The sequence below is a fragment of the Schistosoma mansoni genome, chromosome 6 (assembly GCF_000237925.1).
Source record: "Schistosoma mansoni strain Puerto Rico chromosome 6, complete genome".
In the NCBI taxonomy this organism is placed as follows: Eukaryota; Metazoa; Platyhelminthes; class Trematoda; order Strigeidida; family Schistosomatidae; genus Schistosoma; species Schistosoma mansoni.
Window position 1 is genome coordinate 7,309,916 of NC_031500.1, and position 12,813 is coordinate 7,322,728.

Sequence of the window (12,813 nt, forward strand, 5' to 3'; positions counted from 1 at the left end):
GACGTTAAATAGTTTACACCTTTGTGTTAAACTAGTACGACTGTATATGTTTACATGCCGACATTAAAAATGACATTCTTAGACGTACTAAATATAAAAACAAACTTTTAAGTAAACAGTTTGAATATACTAGCGGCGGAAGATTGTCTGTTGATAATTGTAGACGTTCTATTTCATTTTATTTAACATTAATCTTGGAAATTGACGTTTATTTGTTCATCGTGTGGTTGTTAAATAATGACCATCCTCCCATCTTCAGATCCTATGTTTCTATTTATACATACTTTTCCACATGTACTTGTCTTAAACTCTTGATTACATTAGGTTTAGAAAACCCGTAGATCAACGGTATTTCAGATTTTAATATTAATATTAATTAGTATCTTCGAGAAGAATTTTCAAGGTTTTAATGAGAAGTCATATTCAATAGTGATTGAAATGAGACGGTTGTGCCGATGACAATGAATCATGGTCACAACGCATTGTAAATTATATTTAGACCAGTGGGTTTCAACTCGATGGTCAGAATGTATCGCGTTTACTGTGGAGTTTGATGGTCCCTGTTTCGATCCAGTGTAAGATCAGGAAAGTGGACGGATAAGCGTTGTCAAACTGAAGAACAACACATGTTTAACACTGCATGACGACCTTCAATAGTTCCAGTGCTTCTAGATTTTCATGGTGGTTTAACCTTGGTCGATCCTTGATCTCAATCAAAACTCAAGGATCTCCACTTAAATTTGAATGAAACGTACGTGGGTTTCATAGCATCATTTTCTTCAAAATTGAAGAAAAATTGTTCTAATGTTGTAATGTGATTATGTTTTTCTTCTTGAGATTAACTTTATTTTACTTTCTTCTTTTGATACTATCCATACACACACACACTTTCACATACTTATACATGTACACTGTGCACATGGTAACTAACCAACTTCAGACTTCTTTACGAAGAACGGAATCGGAAAAAAGTGAGTAAAGAAATGCAGTTGGCGAGTAAATTCTTGACAAATAATTAATCAGATTGTTTTTTTTATTGTCAAACTAACAACACAACAATTACTTACTGACTTATCTTCTTTGTTTTCTGTCAACACTATTTATTCGTTTGTTTCCGTCACTTTTTTTTGTCTTCATTTGCTTTGAATTGTTTTAATTTGATCCAAAAAAAATGAAAAGAATGTGTCTTCTCTCCATCTCTCATCCTGTCATCTCACTTTTACGTGAGAAAAAAAGACAGTGAACATGAGTATAATGGAAATCTTACTGATTGTAAATTAATCTATGTATCGGTACAACATTCTCAATTCGTTTTTTATTAATTAGAATTTCAGTAGATGTGAAAATGCAATTGACATTGCTAAATTAATCATATTAAATTGCTGATATAATTAATGATCATACTCGAAATAAACGAAAGGAATTATCAACAGTTGAATATTTTTATTATTCTCAGTTCATATAGCAAAATATTGGATTTAATTGGTACGTCATAATAATTTGCGAAATTATATCACCTTGATATATTTAAACACCGGCAACATCCTGACTGTAGCTGATACTTTGAATTGGTGGTCGGGTTTGCCTATTTTGATGACTCAATCGGGTTGGAAAATATGTTCGGGTTGTTTGGAAAACTATAAAACTTGAAAGGCCCAAAGTCGTACTGCTGAGTGTAGAGAGGTACGACAGTAGTAAGGTGTTCCCCTCAGACGACCGGCATCTGCAGTGATGCTGCAGGTCGACCCTAGAAATGTCACACCTCACCTTACCCCATAGATTTCCGTCTCCGGTGTTAAGGCTTTTTGAAGTGCGAAGTTTACATACTGAAAACTCCCCGTAAAAAGGCTGTGCGCGACTTGTCTCAAGCAGTTGTCGCTTGGTTTCTGCAGTCATGCTCCCAGGTCTACAAGACCACCACTAATTCAGTTTCTTTTCCAGTTCCCACAAGAAATATCCTTTTTTTCATATCATTATTTTATTATTATCAATATTGATGGCTTTAGTCAATATTGTATTTTAGTACAATGTAAAATTCTGAATGTGAGCAACTGGGAAGTGACAGTCGTCCTCATATTTCTATCAGCACCCGACATTATCTTGTTACCGATCAAATCTCTCCATCACCTCTTGACAATTTTCATATCCCTGTAACTAACCTTTGTGGCATATGTTTATCACCATGCGCTACTATAGCTAATGATTTGAGTTCACGGAAAGTTATTCCTGGTCTCCTGAAACCATTCTCTAAACTACATGTTGGAGCATTTAAAGTTTGAACCGTGTGTCAGATAGGACAATAGGCTTCTTTTGCCAAGACTCTCGAATCTCACCCTATCAATGTATACTGCGTCCGAAACGCGCACACAGGATGTGAGTACAGTCATTTATTTGACCTCACCTTGTCAATATAAAGAACCGGCACGATTTACCCTTTGAGTATCTGGAGACCTCACTACAACTTCCTGTGGCCTCGGTGGTGTAGGTATAACAATAATTTCTAAAGCAGAACAGGTTCTGTTAGACTTGATTCCAACATGTAGTCGCTTGTTCATTGTCCGACTAAACAGGACAGTAAGAACTCAAAAAGGTAGGGGCACACTCCGTTTCCTTTTTATTGTCTCTATGTACGCTCTCACTGATCGCAGTATGAATGAACTTAAAAATGGATTTTATGGGTTGTTGTCCAACCTCCTTCAAAAAGCTGGACGCTCTGATTTAATAATAGTGGCGGATGATTTCAATATTAAAGTAGGTAGACTAAACCAAATGGAAACGCACTCAGATAAATATTGTGATGTTGCGGCTCAGGTAACAGATAATAGTAACCTTCTGTCTCAGATAACCATCTATTTCGTGCAGCATCAAAGTCAAGTATATATAGAAACATCGTTTGACGTGGTGACCTTAGAAATCGACTCATCGATGGACTCAAATAGATCACATTATCATCAACCATCATTGTTAAGATCGATAGTAGACTGTCGCTCATTTCGGAGCATATGTTTAGATTCTGAAACCAACTGTCAACCAATATCAAATTCAGAATCTTTAATACGAACGTCAACACAGTTCTATTGTTCGGAGATGAGACTTGAAGAACTACGGCAACCATCGTCAAGAAGGTACAAGTATTTATAAATAGTTGTCTACGCAAGATAGCTCGGATCCGTTGGCCAGACACTATCAGCAACAACCTACTGTAGGAGAGAACAAACCAGATTTCAGCAGAGGAAGAAATCAGAAAGAAGCGCTGGAAGTGGATAGGACACACGTTGAGGAAAGCATACAACTACGTCACAAGGCAAGCCCTCACATGGAATCCTGAAGGCCAAAGGAAAAGAGGAAGACCAAAGAACACATTACTCCGAGAAATGGAGACAGACATGACAAAAATTTGAACAAAAATTGGATAGAACTAGAAAAGAAGGCCCAGGACAGAGTAGGTTGGAGAATGCTGGTCAGGGGCCTATGCTCCATTGGGGGTAACAGGTGTAAGTAAGGTAGCTTAAGCCAAACAGAAAGAAATTTAGGTGGTTATTTTGGAATTCTGGCTCAGTACATGTCTGGACTCTGATCATGCTCTCATAGAAGCACGCATTCGCTTGCGCTCCACTGGACTCAGTAAAGCCACTCTAAAAAGATCCATTAGAGTTGAACTCAGCAACAAAAGAGCAAGAGGTAAATTCCATGAACAACTGAAGTCAGACTTAAACAATTTTGAAAATGAGGCTGACCCAGATGTTGCTTAGAAAGATATACGAACGGTTGTGGAAAGAGCAGCGACAACTATTAGTGATCTGAACCAAAGGGTTACGAAAAACCAGTGGATTTCAGCTTCATCTATTGCATTGGTAGACTCTCATAAACTCATCCCATCTGGCTCTGAAGGTGGTGACGAGCAAAAGCAAATTAGATCTAGGTTAACTAAAAGTCCACGGAACGATTGTGAGCAGTTGTGGGCAAGTAAAGCAAAAGAGATGGAAAATGCAGCGGCTGTAGGTAACACCAGACAGCTTTTTAGACCAATGAAAGAAACCGGAATTAATTATTATTATTATTAGCTTTATTCAATATTATATTTTTGGTACAATATAGAATTCTCAGCACAGTATTTTAACAAGTTTCCTCTTCTTACTTCGTCCTTACTGACGATAAATATTGAGTGATCTCCAGTTAGAAGTTAGCAGTCCAGTTAATCGACATCTGGATAATGTACATTCTTCTTGCTGCATATTGCCAGCAACCACAATATCTCTGATTAGGCCTTTTGTAACCTTTACAGCGAAAGGTTGTACACTTTTCAGAAACGCACCTGAATAGGTTGTTCGATTAATAGGCATAATGATGTATTCAGACAAACGAAATTAGATAAGTTGTTGAAATATCTAGATGACAGGAACAGGTAGCCCAGATGTTTAAACAGGCCGCCAATGTTCAATAGTCAAGTGTAAGTGAGATGATCTCGGCGAAAGACGATACTGTTATCTTCTCTCAGTTCAGACGTTTAGAATGATAAGCGGAACACTTTAGAGAACAGTTCAGCTGATCTTCAGCTACACTACAGTTACTCACCATTCCCAGACAGCTTGAATGGAACATTGAAGTAGGTCCCTCGACTCTAATGGAAGTACAAAAAGCTATAGCTAATCTGAAACGAGGTAGAGCAGCTGGTCCTGATGGATTTACTACAGAGGTCTTTAAGGATGGTGGTCCAGTTTTTGCGATCAGGTTGACTAATATTTTAGCTAAAATCTGGGAGTTGGAGGTAATCCCATCTAACTGGTCGGAATCACTGATCGTCCCAATGTATGAAAAAGCGTCAAAACCATCCAGTGATAACCATAGAGGGACTAGTTTGGCTAAAATATCATGTAAAATGCTAGTCTCAATAATTATTGGACACCCAACAAAGACTCGTGAACTGCAAACACGAGAAAATCAGACTAGCTTCAGACCTTGTCGTGGCTGTATTAAGCACATATTCACCAGTCGTCAGATTTTAGAACACAGACATGCTATTTTGGCGTCCATCAATGACAATCTTTCATGACTTAAAAGCAAAATTTGACTGAGAGGTTCCGTGGCAGTGTCTGTCATTGCAAGTAGAAGTAAATAAAGCTTGTGAAGGCTCTTTACTCGAAAACTACCATTTGAATAAAAGCTTATCGGGAACCGTCATCTGATTTTACTACGTCATCAAGGCTGTCCAGTATCCCCATTCTTGTTTAACTTCATCATAGACCTATTGCTGGAAATACCGTTCTCGTCGACTGAATTTTCGGGCATTGATCTCCTACCAGGAGGTCAACTTATCGACTTCAAATACGCAGATGACATAGTCCTGTTTGGTGAAGACTGACAAAATGCAGATTCTTCTGTTAGAACTGAGTAATAATGCCAGGATGTTTGGGATGGGTCCCCTAAACCGTGAGATTAAAATTACTTTATACCTTTCTTCCTATGTACTAATTATTCATTCCGGTATTATATCATTTACCTAATCTTTCTTATATATATTACTACCACTTATTAACTACTTCTATGAGTTTTCTGTTCATCTTGTGCTTGCGAGGGGTGGCAACTTGGAACGATACATAAATGTGCCTGGTCTTACGTTGTAGCTGACTGACCAATGAAACATAAGTTGGTAGTGGATACCTTAAAGCATAATTCAAAGACTGGACTTCTGCAATAATGACCGTATTATGAAATCCTATAGAGGGATAAACTATTCAATGTCATCTGACTCGCTCTTTTTTACTCAGTGGATCAAGTTATACGTATAGTACGAAACAAAATCTGTTTTGTCATAGGAATAATAGTCTATCAGACTAAAATGAGGCAACATTTTGTCAACGAAATAGGAAAAAACTTAATTGAAGTACAGACATACTAGGAACACAGTAATATAGTGTTGACGCAACAAATAGCTATCTACTTTTAGTAGCGAGATAAAATCAAAGCTTGATAATACAGCCTGCACTTGTGAAATATTGTAATCACGTTTTTTCACTTTATTAGATGGAACTATTAGTTTAAAAGTCATCATAATGTATCGAATTGATTGTTAGTTCATTTACTTAATTAGTTAGTAAACGTATCACAGATAAATTTTTATATTACATTGATAAGAGCTACTAGGACTGTTTAAATGTTTTTCTTCGAATAACTTTAAGATTGTTAAGGAACATAGGCTGAAACCGCTATGAACATGGTGTCAACTTTGATTCAAATGACACTGCAAAAAATTAATGAGATAGTAAAGGCGGAGTTGGTTACTTTCGTGAAACGACAGGCAGATGTAAAGAATCAGTGGTTGCTTTATAACTTTTGTTTTTGGCTAGTTATTTCGTCATTTGACATTAACACCGTTGGATGCCGGCTCAGTGGTATAGAGGTTAAACGTTCGCGCGCGAGACCGATAAGCCCTGGGTTCGAATCTCGCGGGGCGGGATCGCGGATGCGCACTCCTGAGGAGTCCCACACTAAGACGAAATGACTGTCCAGTGCTTCCAGGTTTTCCATGGTGGTCTAGCTTCAATCGACTCATGATTTCAACTATAAAATCACTAGTAATCATGTCATCGACGCTGACTATTTTATAATTAAATGAAAACATCGGTTTCCTAGTATATGTCCGTTGAGTAGAATGATCAGTGAGCCCATCTTCTGAAGTGTTTGTATTGAATTCGGAGGCAGTCCTGTAACACAACTATCAGTTCGGTCACCTCAAAGAATTTGGTCACAATAAATGTCTAGACATTGTGAAATGAAAAGATAGGTAATTGTAACTCTAAAGTGTAAATCTTGTTTCAATGGAGCATTATGTTACTTTTAATGCGAGATTATCAATACTTTATACATACTGCATCCAATGTAGAAATGATATTCCTAAATTTAAAAATTTAATGAATTTGATACATTACTGTTTGTTTCCTTCTAAAACTGATTTGAATAATGTTGAATGTTGGAACTTGTTCAAAATGTCATATGAAGAAAACAAACAAAAGCGCATCAATTAGATTTTATTTACAATAGACCGAGAAAAAGTGTAGAAAATATTTTGCTAATTAATGAACGGAACTGAAGTTAATGAACAAATAATTCCGTTTATATCAATATGAAATCAATTAGTTATTTAATTCTTATCATCAATAAAATTGAAGAATGTATGTATGTACAGTGTTATAAATGAAATCAGGGAATAAATATATTTATTTTTTTGTAAAGAATAGTAAAGATTCATGTTGTTGAATGAGGGCAACGGTTCCGTGTATGACCAGGCTGTCGGCACAACCCACAACATCTAGTTACACTGGATGACGCAGATAAACTACGGTCTTTAAAGTCACGATTTTTATTCCTAGAAATTGCACCTAGTAAAAGAGAAAAATTAGATGGAAATTATAAATTGGTTTATTTCATTTTGAAAACAGTTTTCATTATTCAGTTCCGTTTACAATTATCATTATTATTAATAATAAAAGACGAAATAGGCAACTTACCTCTTGAGTTATTCGAAGCTGGAGGAGGCCATGATGGGACATGACCGACAGAGATATTTGTTTCAGCATTCGCTGCTGTTCTATGATAACTAAGTCCTTGTTCAATACTTGATCCAGATGCATATCGTCTGTTTGAAAGCCCATATGAGGATGAATCCGACTGTCCTGATGCTGGATCAATGTGATCTGCCCACTGAAAAAAATTACATCCAGATGCTGGACCACCATCGACATTAGGACGACTGTTTGGACATGCGTAAAAATGACGACCTTTGTTAGACGACTGTTTATTGACAACAAGTCTAGTTTGTTGTAGAAAAAATTAAAAATGCTTAACCATCGAAATAGTGAAATCTGAGGAAAAAATCGACACCAAATCACAAGCAAATACACAAAACAGGTTAATAGATTTAATGTTATATAACATTAAGCTTCCGACTGTTTTAATAGTGCCATGAAATAAAACTATACTTTTTGGAACATCCGTTAACTACGTGTGTTCGAGCTAGTTAACTAGTTTATATTTTAATCCAACCTGGACTAAATATATATATTCCAATTATATTATTTGACTTAAATAGTCGATCTAAATAAATAACTGACTTTATAAATGCATATCGGTTTATGTTCTCTTTACAGGTAACCGATATTTGGACAACAATAACAACACAGATTTGATGTTTATAAACTTTTAACGCTAATAAATCGTGAACAATCTAACATAAGGTAAAAGTAATCAAGATCCGTTCACTAGACATTAGGTAATATACCAGTGAAATGGACACGGCGAACAGTAGATTTCGTGTGTTCCACATCAAAATCATAACAAACTGATGTGTGGTCAGTGAAAGTAGGTGTGATTGGCCACTGAGCATGGACAAACAGGGAATTAGCCTCCTAACCGTTAAATAGAGGAAATCTTTTTACTACAATTGACTTCAACTCTGAACTCACCTACCTAGATTGACTGCTTGTAATTGTATGTAATAAATTATTGTCTAGTCAATACTCTGGTTCTCTAATTTAAGGTCATGAATCGTGTATCTGATATAACGTGATCTAATCTATGTATAGTGGTACCAACCGAGTATCCGGTCTAGTAGCAGTGTATCTTCGGTCAGCAGTCATTATCGTAGCATAGCACTATATTGTGGAACACGAGGAAATAATCTTAATTTGTCCGTTATATTACATATACCTTTAATTAACATCAAACTAGTACAATGTACTTCAGAACCATTTCATGACTAAAGTATAGAAACAACACCAACTGTAATGTGAAAATAGTGATAGTCTTCAACTTGCGTGCTTTCGTTTTGTTATTGCCAGTAGACATTTTATAAAGAATCACTGCGATATGCTAATTCCTTTGTTTATCTGATGTTCAACAAAAATAACTAGCACGGGTAGTTACATTATCTAAATAGTAAACAGTGAAACTATTAATACTAAGAAGTACAAATCACAGAGCATCATCCTATAATATTAACCCATTCAAATTTCACATGGTAAAATAAGACCATCTCCACAGTTCTTAAGTTGTTCAACACTTTCAGAATAAATTACTTTCATGAGCGCTTTATCTTTACTATAACAGTCCAGTGCTTGCAGGTGATTGAATATGAAAATGAATTTCCAGTGGAAAACGGAAATATTAGGAGAAAGACAGATATCAGTGATAGGTTCGGGAACTAACTAATTGTTCTGTTTTTCCCTATTCGTTCATTACAGGCCTTGTTTCAATAACTAAGTAACTGTAATGAGAGTATAAGAATTACATCAGCTTAGCTGGTCAGTCACAAATTCTAAATCCACTCAATCATACAATTTAAATCTGATATGACATAAGCAGCAGCTAAATACTTACAATTTTGCAGGCTCTCCGCAACGACAAATAACACAAGCTGAATTAGAGTCTGAGGAACCTAAACCAGATGTTCTATCACTGACACAATTAGCAATCTCAGATACATTTTCAAGACGAGAGCACGGGTCGATGACATTCCGTAATGACCTAATGAACAAGATACGATTAGAAAAAGAGCGGTTATTGAACACACACAAATAAAACACCAGGGATAATTGACGGGACCATAAGTTTTCTCCCCATTGTCTCCGTTATTAATTACAGACTGATGGTGAAACACTAAATGGTGTCGAACATTAGTATATATGTGCTGATTTTCTACGACCACAACTAAATCATGTTGTGGTGAAAAACTAGTAAATTGATGTGCAAAATAAACGTCACTACTAACATATAATAACTATATGTTCCTCGCTACCTATAGAGCAAGCAATCACATAGATATCTCAACTATTCTGAAGTGTAACTATCAAGTCAAAAAGCAGATACAAAGGGCGTTGTTTATCTTGCAAAAGTACTCTGTACTTCGACTGCGCGAGGGACATGCTCTGTACGTCATATTAAGAAAAGCTATATTATTCACATCATTCAGATATCCCTATTTTTCCTTTGAGTATATTTCTATTATCTCAACTGGAACGACAATCACCTCTCTGGACAAAAACTCGTTTTCAGTATCTTGCCTAGGTCCACCACCTAATGATACTGGAATAAGTGATCGGTTAGATTGTTGAGTTGTCACCGGTCAATGAGAATAAAATATATACATAGAGGGCAGATGCGACGGAAATTACCCAAAAGAGTAAATGATACGTGGAATTCCCGCTAAAATACTAAATAATAAAGTTAAAGTATATTAAGCTTAAGGAATATTAAAAACGTAACACAAATGGTTGAATATTTTCAATTTAGCATGTTGTACTAAACGTATTATCAGAATGACTAAGTCTTTTTCTTTGAGCTAGGACTACCCATCGAGAAAAGTCAGGAGATTCCTATACCCACTAACACTGAATCACATAACAAGGTTATTGCATACGCTGGTGATTGATACTCTATTCAATATCCTCATGGGTTCTCAAATTCCAATAAGTACATCAGTTAAACTAAATGGATATCTCATGTTATCCTATATTCTTCGAACTTAAAAACGTACGTATACATGAAATACGGAGTACGATGAACAATTAATTTCAATGTCTACCTAACCGAGTAATAGGTTTGTGACTAAGTTACTGTACTTTATGAACAGTGAAAGATATAGTCAGTTAATGGGTCAAATATAAGCTTAGATTTAGGATAAGATAAGAATACTACAAACCAATTGATTGATTACACATTATATAAAAATAGCTGCCAAATTTTCATACTTTCATTTACTCGCTTCACCCTAACATTAAGACGATCACTGACTTGTTAAGTTAATATAGTAACCGGTTACTTTGAGACTAAAAGCTTATACACAAAGCAAGTTAGGAATTCGAGTTTTCCATTGGACTGGATAAGTCAGTGTCTGATTTAAGTCCTTCACTTTAAAAGAGATACCCGAAGATTGTAAATGCAGTAATTAAAACTTCGCTAGTTAGGAAGAGACAGAAGACCCATATCCAATATTTTCAAAAGTTAGGATATCAATTCAGAAAATGGAACCAATATAGTTCATAAAAAAAAACAGGTCGGCCCTCAGTATGAATATTTTGTACACAAATGACATGAGGAAATGTAGGATACTTTAATCGTTCTCACAAAAGTCAAGTGTTTTACTTATCTTATTTCAACCATATGGTCTGATCGATCAAATACTCTGAGTGAACCATCTAGAAAGACAAATTCATTAATTTAGATTTAGCCATATTTTACCAGTTTTCCTCACACAGAAGATGGAGAGGCTTTTATGTTGGAAACGATACTTTAGTGATGATAATTATGACGTGATAATGTTAAGTAAATTGAAAACTATATAGTTTGTATAAAAAATTAAAGCAACTTACACTTGAGTACTAGAATACAAAGGACTAGATTGAGCAATAGTTATTGGAGTTGTTTGGGATTTCCATAAAAAGAAATCACATGAATTACCTGCTAGTCCAGGACAACGATAAAACAATCGACCTGAAAAATAAAAAAAGGTTTATATAAACAAATACAATAAGAACCAAATTTACAAAATCCTGTTAACAAATTTTCAAGCTGAGTAGTGAATAGAACAAACAGACAGTATTACATATGAAACAATATTATCGCTAAGCTGTGGTCCGAACCAAAAAAAGAAATCAACAGTTTGTGTGGGACAGATTACACAGAAGCCTAACTGAAAAGAAAATAAAGATGATCGGTCAATCATCATCAACGTGACACATATGTGCGTTGGACTAAGTTATCATACCAAATTAAAATGTGATGCGAATAATGAGATGGATTATAAAATAAAGTGAAATAATGTAGTGGCGGTGAAAATGAGAAAGATTAAACACTGAGAACATGTTTCGAAAAGGCACGGTATGTGTAAAAGAATATTGGAATTCAAGATCCATAAGAAAATAAAGAGATAATGTATCTTCACTATTTTAAACGATTATAAGCCATGTTCCCCAAAGTCTTGATACACTGATTGCAGTTATCACCCCCACACAAACCAGGCAACCTGCAACTACTACCATGGTTTAAGGAATGATTAGAAAGACAGTCATAGAAAACTTAGGATTTGATACAGCCAAGTATCTATTCAAGGTGTCTTGTTTCATTTGGACGTAGTATGAATTTACCGAAATGGGACCAGATGAAAAGAAAAAATATTATACTAATTATAGTGAAAATGGTTCTAAAAGAATAAATGAAATAGAAGTACTTGGCTCTTCAAACCGAAGTAGATGGCGTGCTGTCTGAATCTGAGATCGTTTGTTTGAAAGCTGAATTGCTGTAACCACTAAGCCTGTTTTGAATATTCAATGAGGTAATAGTCTCGTTAGGTGAATTCAGTAAACGTAAGTTCCATAAGCAAACTGATTTATAGATATAGTAAAAATAAACCAAATCCTTAAGAACTACAGCACTGAAAAAAAATCCAGGTATGACTATCCTTGCAACGAAACTGTCAAATCTTTAGTAGGAGCCTGTTACCTGTAACGTCAAATAAATTGGAAAACAGGTAGTAACTGATGAAAGAGGGTGAGGACCATGGTTTATTCAGTCAGCTACAACATGAGACCAGGCACATATATGCATCGGTCCAAGTTGCCATACCTCATCGGCACAACAAGATGTACACCGAATTCATAGAAGTAGTTAATTTAATGGTGGTAAGATATAAAAGAAAGATTGCATATAAGGATATGGTACATGAAGAAAGACAGATATGAAGCAATTTTAATTTCACGGTTTAAGGGAGGACAAAGAGTGTATACACCTACGCCATTGTGATCGATCATGAGCCATGTC

The 12,813-nt window shown here is 35.6% G+C and overlaps 2 protein-coding genes across 2 annotated transcripts in view; one reads left to right on the forward strand and one right to left on the reverse strand.

Annotated features, from left to right (window-relative positions):
• The window catches only part of Smp_158130 (ethanolamine-phosphate cytidylyltransferase), a gene marked incomplete at its 5' end in the record, with an annotated part of 29,012 nt that extends 27,581 nt beyond the window's left edge, over positions 1-1,431 (forward strand). Inside the window, one exon of the mRNA XM_018798132.1 lies at positions 941-1,431. Coding sequence (XP_018653104.1) covers positions 941-1,019 — 79 coding nt within the window. The 3' untranslated portion in view covers positions 1,020-1,431. The remainder of the gene's footprint in view (positions 1-940) is intronic.
• A 5,814-nt stretch (positions 1,432-7,245) lies between these two features.
• Positions 7,246-12,813, reverse strand: part of Smp_158140 (putative prokaryotic DNA topoisomerase) — a gene marked incomplete at both ends in the record, with an annotated part of 30,966 nt that continues 25,398 nt past the window's right edge. Inside the window, 4 exons of the mRNA XM_018798133.1 lie at positions 7,246-7,379; positions 7,509-7,810; positions 9,376-9,522; positions 11,367-11,487. Coding sequence (XP_018653105.1) covers positions 7,246-7,379; positions 7,509-7,810; positions 9,376-9,522; positions 11,367-11,487 — 704 coding nt within the window. The remainder of the gene's footprint in view (positions 7,380-7,508; positions 7,811-9,375; positions 9,523-11,366; positions 11,488-12,813) is intronic.